Here is a 24,662-nt window from a genome sequence, read left to right on the forward strand (position 1 = left end):
AGCCTACTAGCTACTAGAGGTGTGAATCTTCACTGGTCTCCCGATTCGATTACAAAATAATCACAAAAATAAATTTTACTTTTTTTTGAAATGCTGTTTTTCAAAGAGGTACAAAAAAAACCTTTTTAATAGTAGCAAGCGTTCACGTCTAAGTAAAAAGAATAAAACAAATTTTAATCAGTCTTACACAGTATCAGAAACGGTGTCCAGGACCTCATCGTCATACCTGGACATACGAAACAAGTCAGAGGACTCAGTATTCTGAAGTGCCTGATACTGTATCATATTCACCATAAAGATGGAGGAGACCATTTTCTTGACAAGTGGGATTATGCAGCATACACAGATCAGGAAACCAAACATCAAAGTTATTAGTGGTGCAACAAATCTTGCTAACCAAGCCTTCCATCCCTCTTGAAAAACCCAGGCCCACCAGTCCCATCCTGCATAGTGTTCTGGGACATCCTGTGCTTTGAGATTAGTCAAAAGTAGGTTCAAGTGGTGAATGGTGTCAGTGATGTTTCCTGAAATGTCTGGGATGAATGTGCAGCAGTGTGTACCTATGATGTGACAAAGTCCCCCCTGTGCTGCTAGCAATAGGTCCAATCCCATCTGATGTTGCATTAGCATGTTTCTCATAGCTCGCATAACAGGAGGAAATTCTCCAAACCCTGAAATCATCATGGCAGTCAAATTCTCAAGACTTTCCTGAACCCGATCAATATTATGTGCATTGTTCACTGTCCCATACCAAGGAAAGAATCCTGCTGCAAATTTAGTTCCTGGGCTGGTAACCTCTCACTTATCTCTAGCAGAAACATCAGATGTGGGCACGTACATGGGATAGTGGTGAGTTGTATGCACAAGGGAAGTCATAACTGTAATGGAAGGTGTCAAATATATCATACTACATCTTCCTGCCCATAGTGGAGTCAAAATCTGATACCAATGGTCTCCACAGAGCCAAACATAATCCACTAGAGACCCTGCGCCAGAATCATCAGGCCAACACAAGGTGTGAGTCAAAGATGGTATCAGTACTGAAGCATTAAGATAACCCGGTGTGTGAATGTAAGCATGCACTAATATTTAAATCCCCTGTTGCGCATGTACAATTTAAAGTCCGCTGACAACCCATGGTTACCCCCAAATACTGAGAACCCATGCGACGAGGTCGTTCAATGCATAGGGCATGCGTCAAATTCTTCATAAGGCTATGGTGAAACTGTCCTATACTATCAGATGCTTTTCCATTTTTGGTTGTAAAGATAGTACCATTCGGAGCACGCACAGTGCGATTCGCTAAACCTCCACAAGGTGGGGGTTGAATAGAAGCCGAATAGAACTGACCCCCCTCCTCTCTAACATCCTTGAGTGCTGTCAGAGCACAGACAACTTCTGTGAGATTCAATGTGTGTGGTTTTACTGGGGTAGCCTGCTTCTGAGAGTGGGGAAATAGTGAACAAACATAACAAGAGTCATTATACCCTACATCACGCGTGAACTTCTTAACTAGGCCAAGCCATGCATTAGTGGAGAATGCATCATTATCCTCAGAAGATCCCCATCTGTTAGATAAACTTTCAAAAGTCTGCGTCAAATGTGGTGTTTCTGTGTCAGATGTGGGAGGTGAGATTACTTCAAGGTAGAAAGGTCTGCAGGGAAGCCTCCCTAAGGTCATAATACACATAACAAAGTAACCTTGGTCCGAATACTGAGCATTGGTTAATGTTAACAAGATGCCCGTTGAGGAATAGTTTAATTTCTTTATTGATAATCTATTGGTTAGGTTTGTGTGGTCGTTAGGAACTTCATAGCCCCAATCTAGTAGCATTCGTATGCCAAACATCCCTTTGCCTATTATCGGAACATAAGAGTGGACATAGTTTTAATCATTACAGTAATATTAGCTTGGTAGCAGTTATTGTATTCCAACCACCATTTTCTCCTTGACATGGAAAGCAGTGAACGCATCACTCGTCTTTCCCTCCATGTTCTTCACTAGTCGTTCTAGTGCGTTTGTGTATGCAAATGTTGGGAGAAATGGTTACACGTGATTTATCATACTTTTCTCTCATCACAAATAAAATGCAAAAAAAAAAAAAAAAAAAAAAAAAAAAAAAAAAGAAAAAAAAAAAAAAAAAAAAAAAAAAATTATTTTTTTTTTTTTTTTTTTGTAGGTTTTTTTTTTTTTTTTTTTTTTTTTTTTTTTTTTTGTGTTTATAAAAAAATTTTTTTGAGTGTGTTTTTTTTTTTTAAAAAAAAAAAAATTCTTCTAAAAAAAAAAAGAGAGAGAGGTGGTGTGTCCTCTACAATTGTGAAGTGTATTTCTGCTGTCACTGTCAGAGAATGTGCTCTGAAATGTGCTGTGGTTGTCAGAGAAGAGATCAGTATCACTGCTGTCTTCTGAAAAGATTTTAAACAGCAGGCTACAATACCAATATGTAGCTTCTGGTTTTCCCTCCTTGGAAAAACTTCGTTTTTCTCCTCTCTCAATGTGTTGCAAAGCAGTAAGAAACTCCAGTTTCCCCTGTCGCTTCAGAAATGGCACGTGGGTGACTCAGCAGAGGATCTGCTCATCACTTGTTGCAGGTTGTAGAAAAACCTGTCCTCTCTTCCACATCCGGAACCTTTTAGTGATGCGTGTATCCAGGTGACTCTCCCTCTGCCCCGTGTGTCACTGGAAGGATCGCGATGGTCTCTGTCATCGTCTAGTTCTGCCAGTCCTTCACGAAGTTGTCATCACCACAGAATCCCCAGGCTTGACTTGGCTGGATTCTTACGGCCAAAAGAGCAGAAGAAAATTCTCACGCAATAACCTAACCTAACCTATAATTTCCCATATATATTTATATATATATATATATATATATATATATATATATATATATATATATATATATATATAAATACATTTTTCTATTAAAGCCATGTAGGATATTTGACTTGACAAACTTGCATTGTCAAGTGCAATGCCCAAGCTGCAATACGTAACTTAAGACTGGAATGATGAAGTGTTTGGGTTCATTTCTTTCTTTCATTCATAAGGTAGCTACCATGAAGGTTGACCTATTTTGGATTAGTCATATACCACCCTACTTTTAACCAGCAAATCTAATGTGCTGTATTGGAATAACTGACCTCAGACAACTCTTTAACAAAAAAGGTACTGTTTACTGAACAATAACTTAAATGTGTAAATAACATTTAGCCGTTAGATTGAATAACAAAAAAAAACATAACCCAAATCACACCCTTCAAATATGCTAACTGTAATATTTCTTCAAATGATATTACACACAACTAGCTACCCCTTTACCCATTTCTCTATCAGTTTCCACTTAAAACACTCCAGTTACACAAAATGATTCCTCCCCTACAGCATTTCAATGTAAAACTTACTCAAACCCTCTTAAACCACTGTGTTAACACACACCTACCCACACACACACGCACACACACACACACACACACACACACACACACACACACACACACACACGCCGAGAGGAGAAAAAAAAAAGAAAAAGTTGCGGGCTCATGTGGACGTGCAGCAGCCAGCAGGACGTTATCTTCAGTGAAGCAAACACACAGAAATCCAACTTACAGTTAGCGGTTAGTCCCAGAAACACAGCTCACACACGGAAACCAAAACCAGTCACCAGCTACGGAAAAGTCCTCCTCAGCAGGGAAACACGCTGTCGTCCTCTCCGGTCCACAATCAGCGTCCTCCAAAGCAGCACCTCTCCGTCATTAGCTCCAACCTTAGCCAGGCACACTGGCACAACGTTTGTTCTAAACCACGGCTGTTAGACAGGAAACGTGCCGTAGTGTAGCTACACCTCTTCAGCTTCGTTATTGCACTTAGATCGTCTCCAAGCTAACTACTCTAGCGTCTCTCCATGTTTCTCAGCGTTTTCTTTCCTCTTCTCCATTTGCGATCCTCTCGACTCTCCCGTGTCTCTGCTCAGCCGTTTTGCGTGTGCGTGTCTGTGTTTGTGTGTGTGTCTGCCTGTCTCCGTCTGTCTGTGCGTGTGTGTGTGAAACGGGTTAGCTAGGCTACTGAGTGTTATTTTTCATTTGAATGTTTATGCCGCGTGGCCATAGTGGGATTCATAATTTTGCTTCTGGTCTAGCTAGATCCGAAAGAACGTTAATCCTTCTTTAACTGTCTTTGCGTTAACGCCGTTAATAACACGTTAGCCCTAATATAAATGTAATAAAAAAAAATTGATTTTCTAATATTGCACCTGTCAATACAGAAGGAAATATTCTGTAGCCTATTTTGACGTCAATACTGCCGACGTTGTCTTTGCTGTAATCAAATCAGTATATATTTATGTTTAACATGGTATTTCATTTTTATTAATGGGAAACATACATGTGTACAGACAAGGCTATCAGCAGCAGTGCTGCGTCAGACATGTTTCTGGTGTGTAAAGACATAGAAAAATCCACGCAGCCGCCACGCAAGAGAAACGCCACGCTCACGCCACGCTGCCAGTGTGTAGCCGGCCTACATGGCAGAGTGAACTCTGAGGGCAGGACTAGCCTGAGTTCTCCTTAGGTTTGCAAGTGCAACTAAATGTCCTTCTGTTGAAAAAACATGATAATCCGTTAGTGAATAGTGTTCCTGGCGCGTGTTTTTATAGCAATCCGCTGATAACATCACACATAATAACGAGGGTTAAAACAGATCTGTGATGCTGTTTTGCCCTCAAAGTTCTCTGTGAAGTTAGCAGGAAGAGATCTAATGTAGCCTTTTATAACAGGAGAAGCAGCTTTAAAAGTGACGTATTTTCTTTTTAAATTCATGCCGATGTGAAGAGTGGTTCATGGGGATTTCACTCTTTAATGTGTTGCGAACGGGATTTGTTTTTGTTGCCCCCAACGGTGCCTTCCAGGCCGGCAAAGCAGTCAACCTAGAGGAAACACTGAAGGCAGGGCCAGCGATTGCTATAGGCGACCTAGGCGATTGCCTAGGGCATCAAAAGTGTTGGGGGCGCCGTGTCGCCCTTAGGTTTACTTCCCATTAATAATAGAATTAGAATGACAAGAGACATAAAACGTGTTTATTAAACATGATCATCCAGGGCGCCCCCTTAGCCACACGTTTACTTTTCAACCTTTCATTACGCGACGTTTCCAGTCTACGGGTCAGACTCAAACACACGGAGCTCTGAAGCAGAGCTGTGCGTCGCTTAGTGTCCACTCTCGCTGTAAAAACAGAGACGAGCAGCGGCACAGACACGGAGCTGCTGCAGCGCGCCTTCCCTGGTCTGTGAGGCTTCAGGTTTGATAGACGCGCTCTGCTGTGGGCATGCTGCGGCAGATGTGTCCCTATTTCTGCGTAGTTTTGTGTTTCCATCTCCGATGTAGAGCAGCGTAGCCTCCAGCCACTTCCCTAAACTGTCTTATTCAGAGACCAGCGTCCCAAACGGGGCTCTGTGTCTGTCATAAGGTCTGAGGTCTACCGTATCAACAGAGCAATCACGTAATGCACAGCAGACTATGGTGCAGGTAGATTATTTTCTGAAATATAGTGACTTTATTCTTGTAATAGCCTATTGTATTATCACTTAATTTTTCTCAAAATATCACGACTCCAACCTCAGAGAACACAGATGAGATATATTTTGAATGTGCACAAAGTTTTGAACTTGAGCAGAAATCTTGCTCAAACACATCTGAAATATTACAGTCCAGCAGGGCTGGACTGGGACAAAAAATTGGCCCTGGCATTTTTGGCCCAGGCAGCCCACACCCACCGTGATTGGTCAGACACATTCCCTGCAGATAGGTCTCAAGACTTATCTGTTGATCTTACACTTAAATAATTCATTCATTCTTAGAGTTATGATTTCTATATTTATGGTATTTTTGTTATTTTTTGATATTGTATTGCCATTATTGTTATTATTACTATTTTGCTTAATATTGGCTTAGCAATTTTAAAAACAGTTTACTGTTAATTTTAACTATTGTAAGATTCATATTTTGTCGCTTTGGACACAAGTGTCTGCTAAATACTATAACCATAACTATAACCCTTCCCAAAAGCTACAGTAAAGCTGAGAGTAGTATATGCCCTGGAAAAGAGCACCAATACAAGAGAAGCTAATTAAGCCATTCAAGGAACACTGATGCTTGTATCATCACTGATTTTAGAGATCACACAGACTTTTCAGCTAGCCAACAGGCCAACCGCTAGCATTTTCAATGTAAGCTTAAACAGTTAGGTTACCTGACCGCCACTAACTTTAATGTTACAGCCAAACTGCTTGTTATCGTTATGATGTGGCACACACACACACACACACACACACACACACACACACACACACACACACACACACACACACACACACACACACACACAGCCTCCCTCCCTTCCTGACAGTTAATTTGCCTACTCCTTACCACATCGTCATCTACTCTCTCTTCCATCTTTTCCTCACTCGCTCCCATGTCATGGTCACTCTCCTGCTCCTCGCGGCTTCTTCCCTGTTATGATGCTGTTTCTGCTTCTATAGCCAGCCACTTCTCCTCCTTCCTCTACTTCAGGTAATGCTGATGTTGAAGCAGCTACTACAGGCCCAAACATGTCAAACATTTTGGCACATTTTGAGGAATCCGCCTGTAGATTCTTAATCTTTTTCTCCTGTAATTTCTCTGCACCTCCCTTGCACTTGGTGGTCGTTTGTCCATTTTAACGTGAATGCTAAACTTCCAGCATAACTATTACAGCTCCTGTCTCAGGGCCGGGAGGCGTGGCCATAGTGGGATTCGTAAATTTGTGGCCCGGAGTGGGAAGGAGTTTCCTGGATTTCATTGGGTCAGGCCAGTGCCAATAAAGAAAATTAACCAATGGGCCGCTGTGAGTTCTTTATGGGCCGGCCCGGCCAAAAAATACAAAAAGGCCTATTTATATCGGCGATTCGGCCCAAAAGTGCGTCGGCCCACCGGGAAAATGCCCGGTGTGCCAAATGGCCAGTCCAGTCCTGCAGTCCAGGTGTTTTTTAATTCATTAAAATTAATTAATGTATCATTCAGGTGAATAATTTGAATATGCACATTTAAGGAGGTTACTTTCTCAACAAAAGAAGCAAAAGTGGGAATAGTAAATGATGCCTAGGCTACATGTGTGCTGACTCAGATATAATTAGAAACATCGATCCAAAGGAGAATAAATAGATGAAAGCAATACAGAATGCCTGAGAGCCTTACTGCAAAATATTCCATTATGTTTTTATATTTGGATTGTAATCTATGTTTCCCTTTACATAAATATATTTGCAGCATACAGTGATTCAGAAAAAGGTAAAAAAAAAAAAATAGTGCATAAAAATTCACCGGAATGCAGGAAATGAAGTATTTAATGATCAAACTTAAGTCACCATGCACACAAATCTTGAAACAAAACACTGGCCTTTGGCTTCCCAGACCAGTTATGATTAAACCAAATGTTGGTGCCATCTAACATATATGGATGCTAGAAACTAAAATGAACATACATTGCTACTCTATCGCTGTGGACATCTGGCAATGCGAGAGGGGGGGGGGGCGCAAAACTCAATCTCGCCTAGCACAACCAAAGGGCTAGAACCGGCCCTGCACTGAACCAGGTCCAGTTGCAAACCTTCCTTGGATACCTATAACGTGGATGACTCAGAAGCTTCAGACATGTTAAAAATGACTCCCTTTAATTTGAAAACACACAAAATGTTGCTGTGATGTTTCTCTGCAGCACTTTAATCAAACATCAATTCCTTGAAAGACCTGTGCAGTTAAGCACCAACTACAGTAGATTTGATTAAATAAGACTAACATAGCTAATGTCTGCAGGTCAGTTTCCAACGGATTATGAATGCATCTTTATTTTGTTCTTTCAAGGAATTTAAAATTAATTAACTGATTATTTCCAGGAAACCACCAAGAAAGTTAATGTAATGTAATTTTCATACACAAAGTTAACAGCAGTGATCATAGATGTCAACACTCGTGGAGCCAGAGGCATCTCTTTATTTGTGTCAGTTAACCTGATTACATCTCTCTCCTGATCTACACTTTAACAACAGACGTTTACATATGACATAGATTTTGGACATTTTCAGTCCGTACATCACAGGGTTAAAGAGCGGCTGGCATGTCAGATAGTACAATGATAAAACAGTTTTCAGTACACTGTGCACAATATTTGTATCATATCTGCTCTGTAATATTTCAAAGCAAACACCGAAAGAAAAGTTGAGCAGAGAAGTGAGGTGAGGTGTGCAGGTACTGACAGCTTTCTGTCTGGTCTGTTTAGAACCAGAAAAACACACTTTAAGTATCCTCATATAAGTGTAAAGAATTATAATGAAAGGAACAAAGACTGTGAGAAAAGTGAGAATGAGTCCATAAATGTTATTGGCTGTTGTTTCAGAGCAGGCTAGTTTCACAATAGAGTAGTTGTTACAGTAAACTTTGTCAATGATGTTCCCACACAGCTGTAGAGGAACAATCAATGATATCAAAACAACAATGGTAAGGAAAGAGTATAGCCATGGTAGGGCAATAAGCATGGCAACTTTTTTAGATGTCATATGAGTGTGATATTGCAGAGGATAACAGATAGCGAGATATCTGTCATAAGACATGACGGCTAAGTTAGAAAATTCTACGCACACATAAGTATACACACAGAAAATCTGCAGGAAACAGAAGGGAGCAGAGACAGTGTGAATGTCAGAGAGGATCTGAACCAGAAGGAATGGAAACAACCCTGTACTACCATACAGTTCATTTACAAACAGGCTGCACAGAAAAAGGTACATAGGTTCATGTAAGCTTCTGTTCTTACAGATAACCAAAATCAGCAGTAGATTAGCACAAACTATGAAAACATACAAAGACATAATGAGCAATAAATATAAATATTTCAAAACCCCAGTGTCAAAGTAAGCAGCAAGTGTGAAATATGAAACCTGTGTAGAGTTTATCATGATTCTCATTTGTGCTTGTAAAGCAATCAATAACCCAAATGTTCAACACACAAACTGATAAACATTGTGTGATAGAAATTTGGAAAAGTTTAACTTTTCTTTTGGATGCTATGTCCTACCAAAACATCAACCACAGAAACAGGTACTTTGTTCTTCACTTGGTTGAATCTACACAAATAAAATAATAACTCAATGAGCCTCAGTTGTACTTCCTTAAATATAAATAAGTTCATTACATTATAAATCAGATCAGAGAAGCTTTAGACACAGTTCATGCACATGGACAAAGATATACCTAAGATTTCAAGTAACAATGCAATCAATCAGCCTTCCACAGTGGGTCACACATCACACAAAATCACCTATTATCTTGCCACCTTGGAGGCAAAACTGTTGTTTAGTCCAAACAGTCAACCATAACCATGTCTATTGTAAACTTTCAAACACTTGGAGTAATCTTAAATATTACTTTCTAAGAGTGAATAACAAGTTAAACATAATATCTTCTTACTGTAAATACATGTATTAAAGAAAACACAGTTGTTAGAAATTCAATAAAACTTAACATTAGCTTATTTAAAGTCAAGATAAAGCTTAGGCAAGAAACTCCAAAAGAGTTTAAGACATTAGATGAGTCTTTACCTTCGAGTCCCTCCTGATCTGAGCTGAAACGCTGCTTCTCCTTTTAAATGTTTACAACAGAGCTGACTGAAGCCATTCTCAACGGACCCTCTGGTTGCTGCTCATTAATAATCAGTGGTAAAAAGAAATGATAATACAGGAAAATGTTTCGCACATCTACAACGTGAGACTGTTTTTGCAGTGACACATTAAAGACATTTAGGATTTTGGTTAAAGGTCTGTTGCTCTATACATTTGCATACATTCATTTCAATGAATGTTATTGGAAGTAAAGGCTGTTTTATAGTAGTACTTAGGCTAGAACCGAAGATCTTTTCCAGAACCCGATGGCACCCGACGGTCTTAATTTCTTTGATTTTACACGGGCTCAAGCCGGGCTCAGGCTTGCGCTCCAGGTTGTGCGATAAATGAGTGGTCAGGTGATGCGTTTCGATTAGCGCAATGGCGATTATGTTTTGGTTGCACCGGCAAAGAAAGCAAAGTCTGAGGTGTGGAAAACTTTTGACCATGTGCATAATGAGTAATGACACATTCTTGACAAAAGGCAAAAGAGCTGTGTGCGTGCGCACATTTGAATAATGTCAGGCTGTAAATGGATCGGGCTTTTAAAAAGCTGTCAATGAAAATGTACATGTTGGGCTCCGGCCGAATTCTGTCGTGCTCGGGCCTTGTCGGGCTGAACGTTTAAGGCCTGATTACAGTTCTAACGTAGACTCTCGAAGAGCCTACACCATTGTCTACCACTGTGTGAAATCTTTAGCAGGAGAAGTTAACCCTCTCCTTGATTTCATGTCGTCTATGGAGAAGGAGAACCAGGAAATGAGTGAGGGGAATGCAACGCTACCAAGCCAACGCCGAGTGGACGAGCCACAGTTGTTGGTGTCTGTGTCGCCAGTCCTGTTCTCATTCCCAACCTGTCACATACTGACGTCTGGACCTTTGGACTTTTCAGTTTGATCCAAACCAAAATTAGAGGTGTGAAACCTTCCCCATGTTTCTAGTGTGAAAGCATTTTTTGGATGGTTCGGACTTTTGGACCAAATACAGGAAGCTGTGGCAGGATATCGTGCTATAAGACCGGGAAAGCTCCTTTAAGGAACAGCTCAGGGCTGAGTGTGTATGTAAGAGAGAGAGACGGCGTCAGCGCTCAGAGCAGACAGCTGTCGGCTATCAGAGCAGAGAATACATCAGCAGTTTACTTGTTAAGCGGTAGCAAATGTACAGCGTAGGTTTCCGTTTTTGAAAGAAAGTTCCCGTGTCTCGCTTCTCAACATTGCAACAAAACAAAAAGAGCTGCAGCAGCACAGGGAGAGCAGCGGTCAGTTATAATAACTCTGACACAGAGAGAGGAGACGAGATTATGGGGAAGCCCGTCTACAAACCAATCAATAACAAGTATCCGGAGACGCAGCTCACGTATGTGATGACGACAGGACGTAGTTTTGTCACGTATAGATCTTTAGTGCGCTTGCATAACTGCAGTGTGAAACCAAAACTTATCAAAAACATGAACCTTGGTCTGGACTTTCAGGTGTTAAAGCCCCCTTAGACAGCCAGGGTTTACTACTAATAAGACCAACATGCAACTTATTTTGCAGCCAATCAGCTTTGAGAGTCTCTTTCGGATTGTACCACAGACATAAAATGCATAATATTCTTCAGCTATGGGGAAGTGCATGTTCAGCGATAAAAACCTGAATTTAGGGCTCAGTTAAAGCCAGTTGCTAACAACGCATTTGAAGCATACTGCCTCTTAAGTTTGTTGAGAGCCAACACTAAGACCAGAGGTAGTCTGGGTCCTCCACACGGTAGACACCAGTCCTATGATGTGATTGAGGAAATCAGGGAATTGTTTCAATTCAAGATTCAAAATTCAAACTCCTTTACTAATCACACAATGGGGAAATTCACACTGTTGCAGCATATTAACACACAATAATAAATCTAATTAAAGAGAATAAATATTGAAATAGTAAAATGTATTTAGAGTATTGCAGAGTCACATGTTTTATTGCACTTTTTATCAGTCCTGGTGTGTGTGTTCAACAATGTTTCCCGACTCTGACATCTGTTGTTTTTTGCCAGATATACGTAGGTCTTTAAATTCATTCGTAATGGTCTCAAAAATCTCAAGTTTGACTTGGTGAAACCTGCAGGAACCCCTTTAATGCGACACAAAAATCCCCCTTTAGTGTCTGTACAGGATGCAGCTGTACGGGAAGAGCAGCAGCTTGACCGCAGCGCGTTTTGCCCCATGCGTCACTTAAATGTACATATTTCACCCTGCCTCTGATCTTATCCTAACTAGAACTAAGTGGTTTTACCCTGCACGTTGAAATAATTACGCTAAATCGGTCCCGACGCGATCAAAAGGTGACGCCAAGAGCCACGACCCAGAGCGTTGAAAAATAGGCTGCATCTGACTAAAATGCTAAAGGAGACTTTTTGGTTCAGTAAAAACAGCCTATAAGGCACCTGACCAAGCGTAGGTTTGTGACTGTGTTGCGTGTTCGCCACGATGTGAAGGTGCACTTCTGTTCCGCCATCCATTCCAACATACTCCCTCTCCGACATTGACATCTAATTGTCAGAGTGGCGGCACTTCCATTGTTTTCAAACGTCCCACCACTCCGACAATTTTTGTTTCCATTAGGGTTAGGATAAGGGAATAGCGGCATGTCTGAATAGAACCATGTTGGAGAGGCGGCATGTCGGACTGGCAGCATGTAACCTCTGTGGATGTCCGTGCCAGGCTACGGTGTCGGGTCAGTATCAGTGCGTACCTACATGCGTTCCTACGTGCGCGATGCACAATCCAGATTTCATGGAACAACAACAAACTTGGAGCTAGCAAGCTACTGGTAAGAGCTAATGGCGTTAAACACTGTATCCAGCAAATTTAATTGGCTTACATTACTGTTATGTTTCAACAGCTAACTTAATTTAATATTAGATGTGTTTTCTTTTGCGGGCTGCAAATTTTCCACCAAAACAAGTTACTTCCCCAAGACTGTTGCAGAGCCACCATTGCTGCGTCCGGAGCTAAGCGCCACCCAAGATAATTGGGATTGGTTCATAGAAGTGCAAACAACCCAAAGTATTCTCTTCTATCCCAGAATGCATCTGTGGTGTAGAGACCTTCCTCCACAGCACTGTGGAGATAGAGCCGGCTATGAACAACTAGCAGTACCAAATTCCAAATTAATATCTGAATAGCCCAGCCCTACTTATTTTGATGCAAATAATTGGAACAGGAACATAGCACAACATGGAAATGAAAACACTGCTCTGTTTATTTAACCCTAGTATTGTCTTCCCTTCACCCAATGTGTGTTACACCTCCTGGTTAACTTCATTAGTTTTCCACTTTGTTTAATTCATAGTAAATAAATGAAATCATACTTTATTATTTTTTTTTATTTATTATTTTGAGTAAAGGTTAAGATCAGAGGGGTGTATGTTGATGGATAACTGTCAAAGTTTTCTCAGGATTATATTTTGAAACCTTAACAAATTTATTTTCACACCTGTTGTCCTCTCGTTTTATCCCTAAAATCAATGAATACTTGCGGTAAATAATCGTGGTTATCATTTCAAGGCTGTGGAATGAATTGCCTCTGCATGTCATATTGGCCCCCAGCCTTCACATTTTTAAATCACGACTTAAAACTCACTTTTATTCATTGGCCTTTAAACCTGCTTGAGAGTTGTATTCTGCATTTTCATTTTCCAGTTTGTTACTTGTTTTAAATATGCGTTTTGTTACTCGTGTGTTTATAATCTGTCCTAAATCATGTCGATGTCCAGCACTTTGGTCAAACTGGTTGTTTTAAATGTGGTTTACAAATAAAGTTGGATTGGATTTTGGCCATAATCATGTAGCCACACTTTCTTCAGGAGTTTGTTAACTAATCATCCAGTATGTGTTGTGACAGAGCGGTCTGATGGGAGGTCATTACCCGCCAGTCTCTGAGGACCGTGCTGATTGGTCTCACTGGTCAACAGCTCTGATTGTAATTTGCTTCAGAGGGAATAAGTGGAAACTGTGGCTAATGTGAAGAGACCTCAGGACAAACATGTTGACAGGCTGAAATGACCTTTGACCTGAGGGACTTCATCAGTGAGATGCAGTGATGTAACTTCTATGTAACACCTTTGAGAGGTTACATCACTTACAGATCAAAGTAAAGTTAGTTTATTAGTTAGCATCCCTTTAGATTGTTTGTCAGAAGTTTAAAGCTCCATATTATAAACTGCAACAATCACGTTCTGGGAACAAATGGCAAGTTTATTTCTGTTGTCATTTTCAGCCGTAACTGTAACCTTTAAAGAAATATGGTTTAACACGAAGGTTGTGACTAGAGCTGCAAACATTATTCAAATAGTTAATTAATAGACAACTATTTTGATAATCGATTAATCGTTTTGAGTCTTTTTTTATGGAAAATAAGGTCAAGATTCCGTATTCCCTGTTTCTTAAATGAGTTGTGTTAAATGAGTTTCTTCACTCCGATTTGACAGTAAACTGTATGTCAAAACAAGACATTTGAGAATAACATCTTGGGCTTTTGGACCTGATCGATATTTTTATGACTTTATAGACATGTCGGTTAATTAAGAAAATAAGCAATAGATTAATCCACAATGAAAATAATGGTTAGTTGCAGCCTAGATCTACTGTCTCTGCTTATTTTCTGTACTATGTTGCTTTGCTAGCGTCTATAATAAACCAAATCTAGCATTAGTAATAGCAATATTTCACTACCAGTTGGACTGACTATGCTAGTTTGGTTGGTGTCATTTTCTTTAGCATGTGCCCCAACGTCTAAGTGTTGACATATGAAAGCTTCAAATATGTATTTTACATGAAGGAGATGAGAGTATATCCAGCTGTTCCTTGCCCCCTTTTGCTCAGGGCCATTACTGCACACACTTGGATGGTTCCCCGTTTCCCCCTCCTGAGTGGCGGGCGGTGTACAGTATCACCATGGTGCTGACTGAAAGTCCTTCTACATGGCTTCTCCAAACTTCGCCCGCACACGCTGCTTGGCCTCTTTCACGGCAGAGGCTGCAGCCCTTTGGGCCTGTCGGTACCTTGCAACTGCCTCCAGAAGGACTCCTTCAGTCAGATGGCTTTCCTGCCCACCAGTGTCTACCATGGTGTTCAAGGGTTATCGCCCCTTGAGACACCAAAGACCTTTAGACCACAACTCCCCGCCACAGCTTCAGCAATGGAAGCTTTGAACATTGCCCACTTTGGTTTAATTCCCCCAACCTCCACAGGGATGCCAGAGATCTGTCAGACAGGGGCTTTCTCCAGATGTTCTCAGATCACCCGCACTACCCTTTTGGGCTCACCAAGTCTGTCCAGAGTCTTACCCCATCCCCTGACCCAACTCACCACCAGATGGTGATCAGTTGACAGCTCCGACCCTCTTTTCACCCAAGGGTCCAAAACATGTGGCTTCATATCAGACAATACAATTACAAAATCAACCATGGAGCTTTGGCCTAGGCTGCTTTGGTACCACACACATATATGAGCATTATGTTCAAACAGTGCAGTGTTCATTATAGACAATCCATTATTTATTTCCAAAATTTTAGAAAAAGTTGTTGCCAAACAGCTTTTTAATGTCTGAGCCACACTGTAAAATATTACAGACCCATTTAGTTATGTCCACTTATTTCTTATTTTTAACTGAACGAGCTTATACAATTTGTGGATTTTGAACTCAACTTTATGAGTTTTTGAAAGTTAAACTTGCATTTATTCGTTGGGTTGACTATTTAAAAAAATGTATGTGTTGATTGAACTAAGGTATGTAAGTTAAGTTATCAACCAATTGCAGTCAGGACTGCAACTGGTTCATTGGCTGGCCAATTCCCATGATGCAAAGCGGTAAATAGAGTTGTGTTAAAATTTGCTGAAACGTTTGCAGTTTGTTCGAAATACAAATGTAACTTTATGAATTCCGTTTATTAAACGTGTCTGTTTAGAATGTAATGTTTTGTTGCCTGGTAATTGTCATTGTTGTGCTGGTTTACATTTGTAACCATGAGTTAAGTGACTGTTACGTTTGATAAGAAGAGCTGGTGTATTACAGCATTAGATGTTGAGCAGTAATAGGCTTCCTTCAGCCATTAATCTGTGGCGTGTCACTTCACTAGAGGCCATTTTATGTCAAGTGACGCAAGATCAGCAGAGAGGGTGCTATTTCGCACGGGGCCCTGGGGTGACCCCACCCAAGTACCCACGCTATCTCCGCTATTAATGTGTTTATGTTGTTTTAACTTGAAACTTTGAGTTGAAATAAAGCAGAAAGGTATTTCTGTTATACTAGGCAAGGAAGGTTTCTTGCATTATTAAAGAAAATAAATGATTTGTTTTAACTTAAAGTATGAAGTTAAGCCAAGTAATACAAAGATAAATCAAATAAAAGAAGAACTTTAACAAAACTAGAACACTGTAGTTACATCAACCTCATTGACTTTAATTTCTAAGTTGAAACAAAAGCAGTCTTCAAGTTGAGTGAACTTCGATTTTCAAGGCAGCAGGGGAACTTGCATTTCCAAGTTAAACTAACATGAAATTTATTACAGTGCACACAACATAATAGACAAATGTCAATCTGGCTTCCGTCAGAAACACTCTACAGAAACCACTCTTCTTAAGTTAGTTTATTAATTAGCATCCCTTTAGATTGTTTGTCAGAAGTTTAAAGCTCCATATTATAAACTGCAACAATCACGTTCTGGGAACAAATGGCAATAGATAGATAGAAATGTGAAATCTTGTTTATTTCTGTTGTCATTTTCAGCCGCAATGGTAACCTTTAAAAAAATATGGTTAAACACGGAGGATCTGACTAGAGTTTCAAAGTTTATTCAAATAGTTCTTAACTGTTAAATTAATCATCAACTATTTTGACAATCAATTAATCATTTTGAGTCAAGTCAAGATTCCCTATTCCCTGCATCTTGAATATGAATATTTTCTAGTTTCTTCACTCCTCTGTGACAGTAAACTCAATATCTTTGACAAAACAAGACATTTGGGGACATCATCTTGGGCTTTTGAGCAACACTGATCACCTTTTATGTCTTTTTTTAGAGAAAACATCTAATCAGTTAATTAAGAAAATAATCAACAGATTAATCCACAATGATAATAATCGTTGCAGCCTAGATCTGTCTTTGCTGCTATGCCATTTTCCTTTGTTGTTTTGCTAACCTCTATGATTAACCAAATCTATATCTACTAACATTTCTGTACCGGTAGGACAGACTAAAGTGAGCGGTATACCCGCCGTTCCCGACCTGTCACACGACAATAACTATTTATACTTGCGCGAGGTGGTCGCGACACTAGTTGCAGTCTTCTCCTGAACTTGCAGTCACTCTGAGAGTCCTGGAATCCGGTTCCCCTCAAACTCGTCCATGATTCCTGTTTCTGCTTTGTCGTGTGCCGCTGAAAAAAATAGAGACCTCTGGTCGCACACTTTAACTCCTGGCACGCCAGCGAGATCTACGTCATTTTGACGTCACATTGGCGTGCAACAGGTCGGGAACGGCGACTGTAAAGAGGCCTTAAGATAGATTTGGTTGGTGTAATTTTCTTTATTCTGTGGTAAATTAGGTGTCCAAGCTAATGTTAGTCAAAGTGTTGACATATGATCAAGATCAACTTTATTGTCCCACATTGTTGTCTTGGGCACTCAACCCAATGCTGCAGCCATAGTAAAAACAAATAAACAGACAGCATGTACAAATAACAAATACTGTACAATGCTATACCACAGGCCATACTATGGTCCTGATCCTGTATAAAAACCCAACATTAAAAAAGAGAGATCACAAATACAGCAATTACATATCTCTATATATGAAAGCTTCAAACATGAATTTTAGATCAAGATGAGAGTATATCCAACTCATCCTCGCCCCTGTTTGCTCAGCGCCCAATTTCATCCTCAGTTGACTGTGTCAGGTCAACTGTGTCCCCTTGTTCTTGAGTTATCACCCCTTGAAGCACCTAAGATCTTTAGACCACAGCTCCTCGCTGCAGCTTCAGCAATGGAAGCTTTGAACATTGCCTACTTGGGTTTAATTCCCCCAACCTCCACAGGCATGCCAGAAAAGATCTGTCAACAGGGGCCTCCTCCAGTTCACCCGCATTACCCGTTTTGGGCTCACTGGCCAGCATCTTTCTCCATCCCCCTGACCCAACTCACCCCAGAAGGTGATAAATTCACAGCTCCACCCCGTCTTCACCCGAGGGTCCAAAACACACAGGCTCAGATCAGACAATACAGACTCAATTCAGGGTTTCCAAGAAGACTGAATACTCCTAGCTGAAGAGAGGTTTGTGTGTATCTAATGAACCTCAAGGCTGTGTTGCGTGGAGCCTGGTGCTCCTGGGAGGGTCTCCCATTGCAAAGTGGTCTCAGGCGAGGGGCCAGACTAAGACTAAGGTTCATAAAGACCCTTTGAGTCAACGAGGAAGAATGACCCGGCCGGAGGATCCAGGCTCAAATCGAGGGCTCGTCAGCAAGCACCAGGCACAGCACGAAGAAGCTATGGGCCCACCACCTCAGAATCAGTATCAGATTTATTGTCAGTACCATAATACACACTCGGCATACATGGAAGCGAGATATCGTTCTCCATAGATCATGGTATGTTACAGGTAAAAAAGAAAAGACACATAATAGACAGAGACTAATATAAAATAAACATATATTAAACTTGTTGGAAGAACCGCTGGGGTCGGTTGCGTTGCCACACGGGTGCTTGAGGTGGAGCACCACCAGTTAGATCTGGTGGGCCTTACATCTATGCACTAGCCTGACAAGCCAGACTGGCTGCAAATTACATTTGCTGCCACTAGGGTGTGTCCAGATTTCTAGGCTATCTATGCACAGTTTTGGTTCTGGAACCATTCTCCTGGATACGGGTTGGACTCTGTTCTTCTCTGGAGTTGTACAGGGTGTCAGGCCCCCGGCTGAGCGCAGCTACATTGGAGTTTAGATGAGAGGGTCGCCTCGCTACCCCTGTGGGTTGTTGGGGGGAATATTCTGACTGTTGTCCATGCATATGCACCACACCACAGCTAGGAGTAATTAGCCTTCTTTAAGACCCTGAATAGAGTCCTGCATGGGGCTCCAGTAAGAACTCCATAGTCCTGCTGGGAGACTTCAACTCGCATGTGCGGTCGGTCGTTGTCACACTTCTGTGCTGATCATTGATAGCCTATAACAAACGCTATGTTCTAACATAGGGATGCTCATAAGTATACCTGGTACCAGAGAACCCTAGGCCGAAGATCGATGACCGATGTTGTCATCGTATCATCTGATCTGAGGCCGCAGGTTTTGGCGCCTATCACCATCCACCATTTCTTGTTTTAATAGTATTCAATTAAAAATCCATTGTTGAAAATATGAATGTGTGATGTGTTCATCAGGAGGGGCGAGGCCTCAGCTTTGTCGCAGTGTACCTGTCTGTGTGCAGTTTTTAGGAGCTGTTGCTCGCTGACTCTGTTCTCCAGCAGCTCGGCAGAGTTTCAGCTGCTAGTGTCGAAACAAATCAACAGTTTGTCTCTGTTGTTGATGTGGCTTACTTACTGTTTCTTAACTTGTCCTGTTGATGATGTTACAATTATTCAGGGTCCAAAGTGAAAGATGAGTCCAATCTGCAGTAGGTAATGTCGTTAACTGAAGTCAGTGTCGGCCTTCATGCATTAACACCTTTAATCTCCTTTTGTCTTGTATCATGTCAACATCACTGTGACTCAGTTTTTATGCTTCTGATTGGTTCACAGAGTGAAATGTTGAAGCACATTTGATGTCTTTCCTTGTGGTTTGTTCAGCTGAACTATTTAATTAAACTATGTCTGAGGGTTTAGTCTGTTTCTCTAAAGCTTTGATCAAACTGATGACTCATGTTTCCTGATCAGTAGGTTTTCATGTTAACCCCACTGATGTTTTAAACAGTCTGTTTTCTTTACAGACGTGGAGAGACTCCGATTTAATTAACTACTGAACATGTTACAATAGTTTCCTTCCTTTGTTTAAATGAGCAGAAACACAAAGAAATCTGTTTTGTTCTGCTGAGCTGATTCTTGTTTGATGAGTTTTCATCTTTTGATTTGATACTTTTCTGTTTCTCACTCATATATCCAGCTGAAAGTTGTTATAATAAGAAATGTGCAGAGAATGAGTCACTTTAAGGTTTGAAATCAACTGGAACTGATCCTCACAAGAGTCTGAATTCATTTATATTTGAGTTTATCTGATGAAGGAAAAGCTCAAAGATCATGTTTGTGTTTGTTAGCTGATTTTAAATGAACATTAACAAACAGCAAAGAATTAATAACTGAGATGACGTTGTCTACTAAATGTCTGCTTTTCATTTTGAACCCCACTGATGTTTTAAACAGTCTGTTTTCTTTACAGATGTGGAGAGACTCAGATTTAATGAACTATTGAACATGTTACAATAGTTTCCTTTGTTTAAATGAGCAGAAATCTTCTGTTTTGTTCTGCTGAGCTGATTCTAGTTTGATGAGTTTTCATCTGTTGACTTGCTGCTTTTCTGTTTCTCACCAGAGAAACAATTGAATTTTATTCTACTTGTTCAGTCATTTCTGATTGCAGCTCTACACTTTGAGGATTTGCTACTCTTCTGTTTTCATGTCGATACAAACTGAACCGGTTTGTCTCTCTAAACTGTTTAAAGAATCACTATGAACTAAAGATGGACAATTTTGGTGCTGCTTCAGACATTGTATTTGGTTTTGGAACCTAAAATATGTTTGAAATTTGTATATTTTTATAAGGGCTGGCTTATATTAATCAATTAATCAATTCTCCAACTAAAGTCCATCTTTGTTTAAGTGATCTGACATCTATTACTAACATCTTGGAATAGATCTTTTAATATTTGTCTTTTTCCCAGTAAAAAGTACTTTAAACTTGTGGGGGTCAGTTCTCAAAGTAAACATTAACCTGGTGCATTATACAAATATCTGAGGGTTGCTTCTTGCTTAAACAATTTACAGTTCTGTGAGAATCTCTTTTATGTCCAAGATACAGTGCCTTGCGAAAGTATTCGGCCCCCTTGAACTTTTCGACCTTTTGCCACATTTCAGGCCTCAAACATAAAGATATAAACTGTAATTTTTGGGAAGAATCAACAACAAGTGGACACAATCATGAAGTGGAACAAATTTATTGATATTTCAAACTTTTAAACAAATAAAAACTGAAATATTGGGTGCAAAATTATTCAGCCCTTAAGTTAATACTTTGTAGGCCACCTTTTGCTGCGATTACAGTGTAAGTCGCTTGGGGTATGTCTCTATCAGTTTTCACATCGAGACTGACATTTTGCCATTCTCAAACACTCGAGCTCAGTAGGTTGATGGAGAGCGTTTGTGAACAGCATTTTCAGTTTTTCACAATTCGATTGACAGGTTGTTTGACTTGAACACCTATTTTTGAACATCATTTTATGTTGATAGTGTTAGACAATTCGGTCAGACTCCACTTTCTTATTATTGTTTCCCATCAATTAACCATCGTTGTAGAAACAGCCAAACCATGATGCTCCACCACCATGTTTGACAGTGGGGATGGTGTGTTAGGTATAGCTGTGTTGCTTTACGCCAAACATAACGTTTTGCATTGTTCCAAAAGTTGTTTTGTTCATCTACCACACACCTTTTCCACATGTTGGAGACCCCAGGTGCTTTTGGAAACTTTGACACACTTTTATGGATATCTTTAAGAAATGGCTTTCTTCTTGCCACTCTTCCAAAACCAGATTTGTGCAGAATACGACTATTGTGTCATGACAGAGTCTCCGCCTCAGCTGTAGATCCTGCAGTTATCCAGAGTATCATGGGCCTCTTGGCTGATCTCGATCAGTTCTATTGTATAGTAAAGTTTGAGCGGTTTCATAGATTTGTAGTGGCTATACTCCTTATTCAATAATCGCTTGCACAGTTCCTTGGATGTTTAAGCTGGATTTGTATCCCCGTTTAACTTCTCCACAACAGTATCTCGACCTGCCTGGTGTTTTTGTTCTTCTATGCTCTCTGCTTTACAGACCTCTGAGACTATCACAGAGCAGGTATTTATACGGAGACTTGATTACACACAGCTGGATTTATTTATATCATTAGTATTTAGTACATTGGATTTCAAGATATGAACTTGAGAGTTTGCTATGGTAAGTGTAATTTGCACCCATTTTTAGTTTTTATTTGTTAAAAAGTTTGATACCATATTTCGTTACTTATAATTGGGACCCACTTGTTGATTCTTCACAAAAAATTACAGTTTTATATCTTTATGTTTGAGGCCTGAAATGTGGCAAAAGGTCGAAACGTTCAAGGGGGCCGAATACTTTCGCAAGGCACTGTATACTGGTATTGTAAGTGAAATTTTGAAAGTAATACTGAAACAAAAATGTAATCAGGACCTTGTGAATAGGAATTGAAACAATTTGAGAACTCACTGGTGCTATCCAGCCCAATTTTGTTTTGTTTTGTGATCAGCAGTTGTGATGGAGAATAACTCTGAGGTGGTGTTCGTGCTTCAGGGTCTGAATGACTCTCTGACAAACCGTCAGATTTACTTTGCCTTTGCCCTGTTCTCGTACCTCTTCACCATCTTCGTCAACCTGACGCTCATCGTCACCGTCTGCCTGGAGAGAACACTCCATGAGCCGATCTACATCTTCCTGTGCAACCTGTGTTTTAACGGTATCTGCGGAGCGTCGAGTTTCTACCCAAAGCTGCTTCATAGCATTTTGGCCGACTCTAACGTCATCACGTATGCCGGCTGTTTGACTCAGATGTTTGTGGTTTACTGTTACATTTTCTGTGAGTTCACCAGTCTGACCGTCATGGCGTATGACCGCTACTTGGCCATCTGTAAGCCGCTGCAGTACCCAATGCTGATGTCTGTGCAGAGGGTGGCGCAGATGTTGCTGCTCACCTGGTGCGTCTCGTTGCTGGAAACGATTATCGGTATCACACTGACTGCCAGATTGCCGCTGTGTAGGCGCCACATCAACAAGATCTTCTGCACCAACTGGGAGGTGGTGAGGCTGTCGTGCTCAGACACAACTGGTAACAACATCTACGGCTTTGTGCTAATTTTTACGCATACATCGCAGACCGGACTCATCCTTGTGTCCTACATCCACTTGGTCGGAGCCTCGCTCAGGTTGGCGTCCAACCGCAGGAAGTTCATACAGACATGTGTGCCCCACCTGGCCACGCTGCTCATCTTCGTCAGCTCGCAGGTGTTTGATTTTATCTACTCTCGCTATGGCGGCGGCACGCTACAGGCGCTGCAGAACCTGCTGTCCGCAGAGTTGCTGGTGGTACCGCCCCTCATCAACCCCATCATCTACGGCATCAACCTGCATCAGATCAGGTCCAGGATCATCCTCAACTTCTATCACAAACCAGGGTTCTAAGACCAACATTCATGAAAAACTAAATTACATTGACCAAAGAACCCACTTAATAAGCAAAACCTTCATATTAAAACCAGATACTATAATGTTGATTTAAAGGGGAACTATAGCATTTTCAGGTACTTGTATTTTGTGTTTGTACTAGAACATGTTTCCATGCTTTAATGTTCAAAAACACTTTCTTTCTCATACTGCCCATGGCTGCTCTACCTGGATTCATCCTGTGAATGAGACGCTCTTTAAGAGCGCCTGTCTCTTTAAGTCCCCCCTCTCAAAACAGATTAGATTCTAGTGGAACGAAGCAGCACTTTCTACTGTCAAAAATCACAGATGAAGGCTTCTGAACCAAACACTACCCAATCTGACATGTTTCAGGAAGATTGCGTGACCCGAAATTGGGGAGAATTTAACAATGTTGGGAGCCCAGATTACATTGTTTACTGCCAATAGCATGTAGCTAATATAGTTAGTAGTTTCCCACTGTAAGTTCTCTGTTGGCCCTGCCTCGTGTCTGTTGTTTTTTCCCTCTCTCCTCCCACTACTGATGCCACTACTGCTGCCAGCTGATTGAGCGCACCTGGTTTTCATTCCAACATCATCTTCTCCTGCTACGCGCACCTGCCTCCCATCTACAATCAAGATCAGCATTTCATCCCCAGCTCAACAGACCATCTTCGCTTGATCGTTGCTCCAGTCACCCTGGTGAACACTGCAAGCTTTTCCTCGAGACCCTTGTACTTCCCTGTCTTTGTGCTAACCTTTACTTACCTTTTTCTGTGTTTGTTTTGTTTTCCGCAGTTACCATCTCACACCTGTCTGTCGTCTCTAGTCAGCTGGCATCAACATTCGGTCCCCCTCCCATGGCACCCTGCTTCAACCTGCCTCCGTCTCCGCTCCCAACCATCCACTCCTCGACTCCTCTGCTCCCCAGCCCCAGTGTCTCCCTCTCGGCTTCTCGGCCCCGGTTTCCCCGTGCTCCCCTGAGTGCTCTCGCCATTCAAGTGCCTTCGCCATCCTACTCCCCGCTCCCGAGCCCTCGCCATCCTATCTGACTTCGCCATCCTACCCCCCAGCTCCCGAGCCCTTGCCATCCTATCTGCCTCTTCCCCCTGGCCCTGGCGTCCACCTCCCCACTCCCTTTTCCCTTTTTCCCAAATTAACCTTTTACCTTGAGCCTAGCGTTTGAGTCTGTTCTGTTTCCCACATCACAGAACGATCAAGCCATCATGGACTCAGCAGGCTCACCCCCACCCCCCAACCCCCTCCACTTCCCCACCACAAGATCTATCCTTCGCTGTGGCCTCCCAGGGAGCGTTGCTTGGTCAGCATGACTCGACCATTTCTTCCATGGCTGAGGCGCTTCGCTCCCTGGCCAAAGAGGTCCAGCGTCTGATTCATCGGTTCCTCCAGTGACTCCGCTCCATCCGCTTCCCCTTCTCACTCCTCTGCGACTAATTTGGCTCCCATCGCTCCCCTCGAGTCTCCGGTTCCTTCTCCTGATAAATTCTCCGGCGCAATGGGAACATGCGAGGGGTTCCTTGTGCA

General features: G+C 41.4%; 2 protein-coding genes across 2 annotated transcripts; one reads left to right on the top strand and one right to left on the bottom strand.

The window, feature by feature from the left end:
• Window positions 1-8,030: 8,030 nt before the first annotated feature.
• LOC120545232 (olfactory receptor 11A1-like) lies at window positions 8,031-8,984 on the bottom strand. The gene has a single exon (XM_039779414.1). The coding sequence runs from the start codon at window positions 8,982-8,984 to the stop codon at window positions 8,031-8,033; it is 954 nt and encodes a 317-aa protein (XP_039635348.1).
• Window positions 8,985-22,196: 13,212 nt separating this feature from the next.
• LOC120545240 (putative gustatory receptor clone PTE03) lies at window positions 22,197-23,117 on the top strand. Its single transcript, XM_039779425.1, has one exon. It carries the CDS (start codon window positions 22,197-22,199, stop codon window positions 23,115-23,117), a length of 921 nt encoding a protein of 306 aa, XP_039635359.1.
• The last annotated feature ends 1,545 nt before the right edge of the window (window positions 23,118-24,662 follow it).

This window comes from Perca fluviatilis, chromosome 2 (assembly GCF_010015445.1).
Source record: "Perca fluviatilis chromosome 2, GENO_Pfluv_1.0, whole genome shotgun sequence".
Taxonomy (NCBI): domain Eukaryota; kingdom Metazoa; phylum Chordata; class Actinopteri; order Perciformes; family Percidae; genus Perca; species Perca fluviatilis.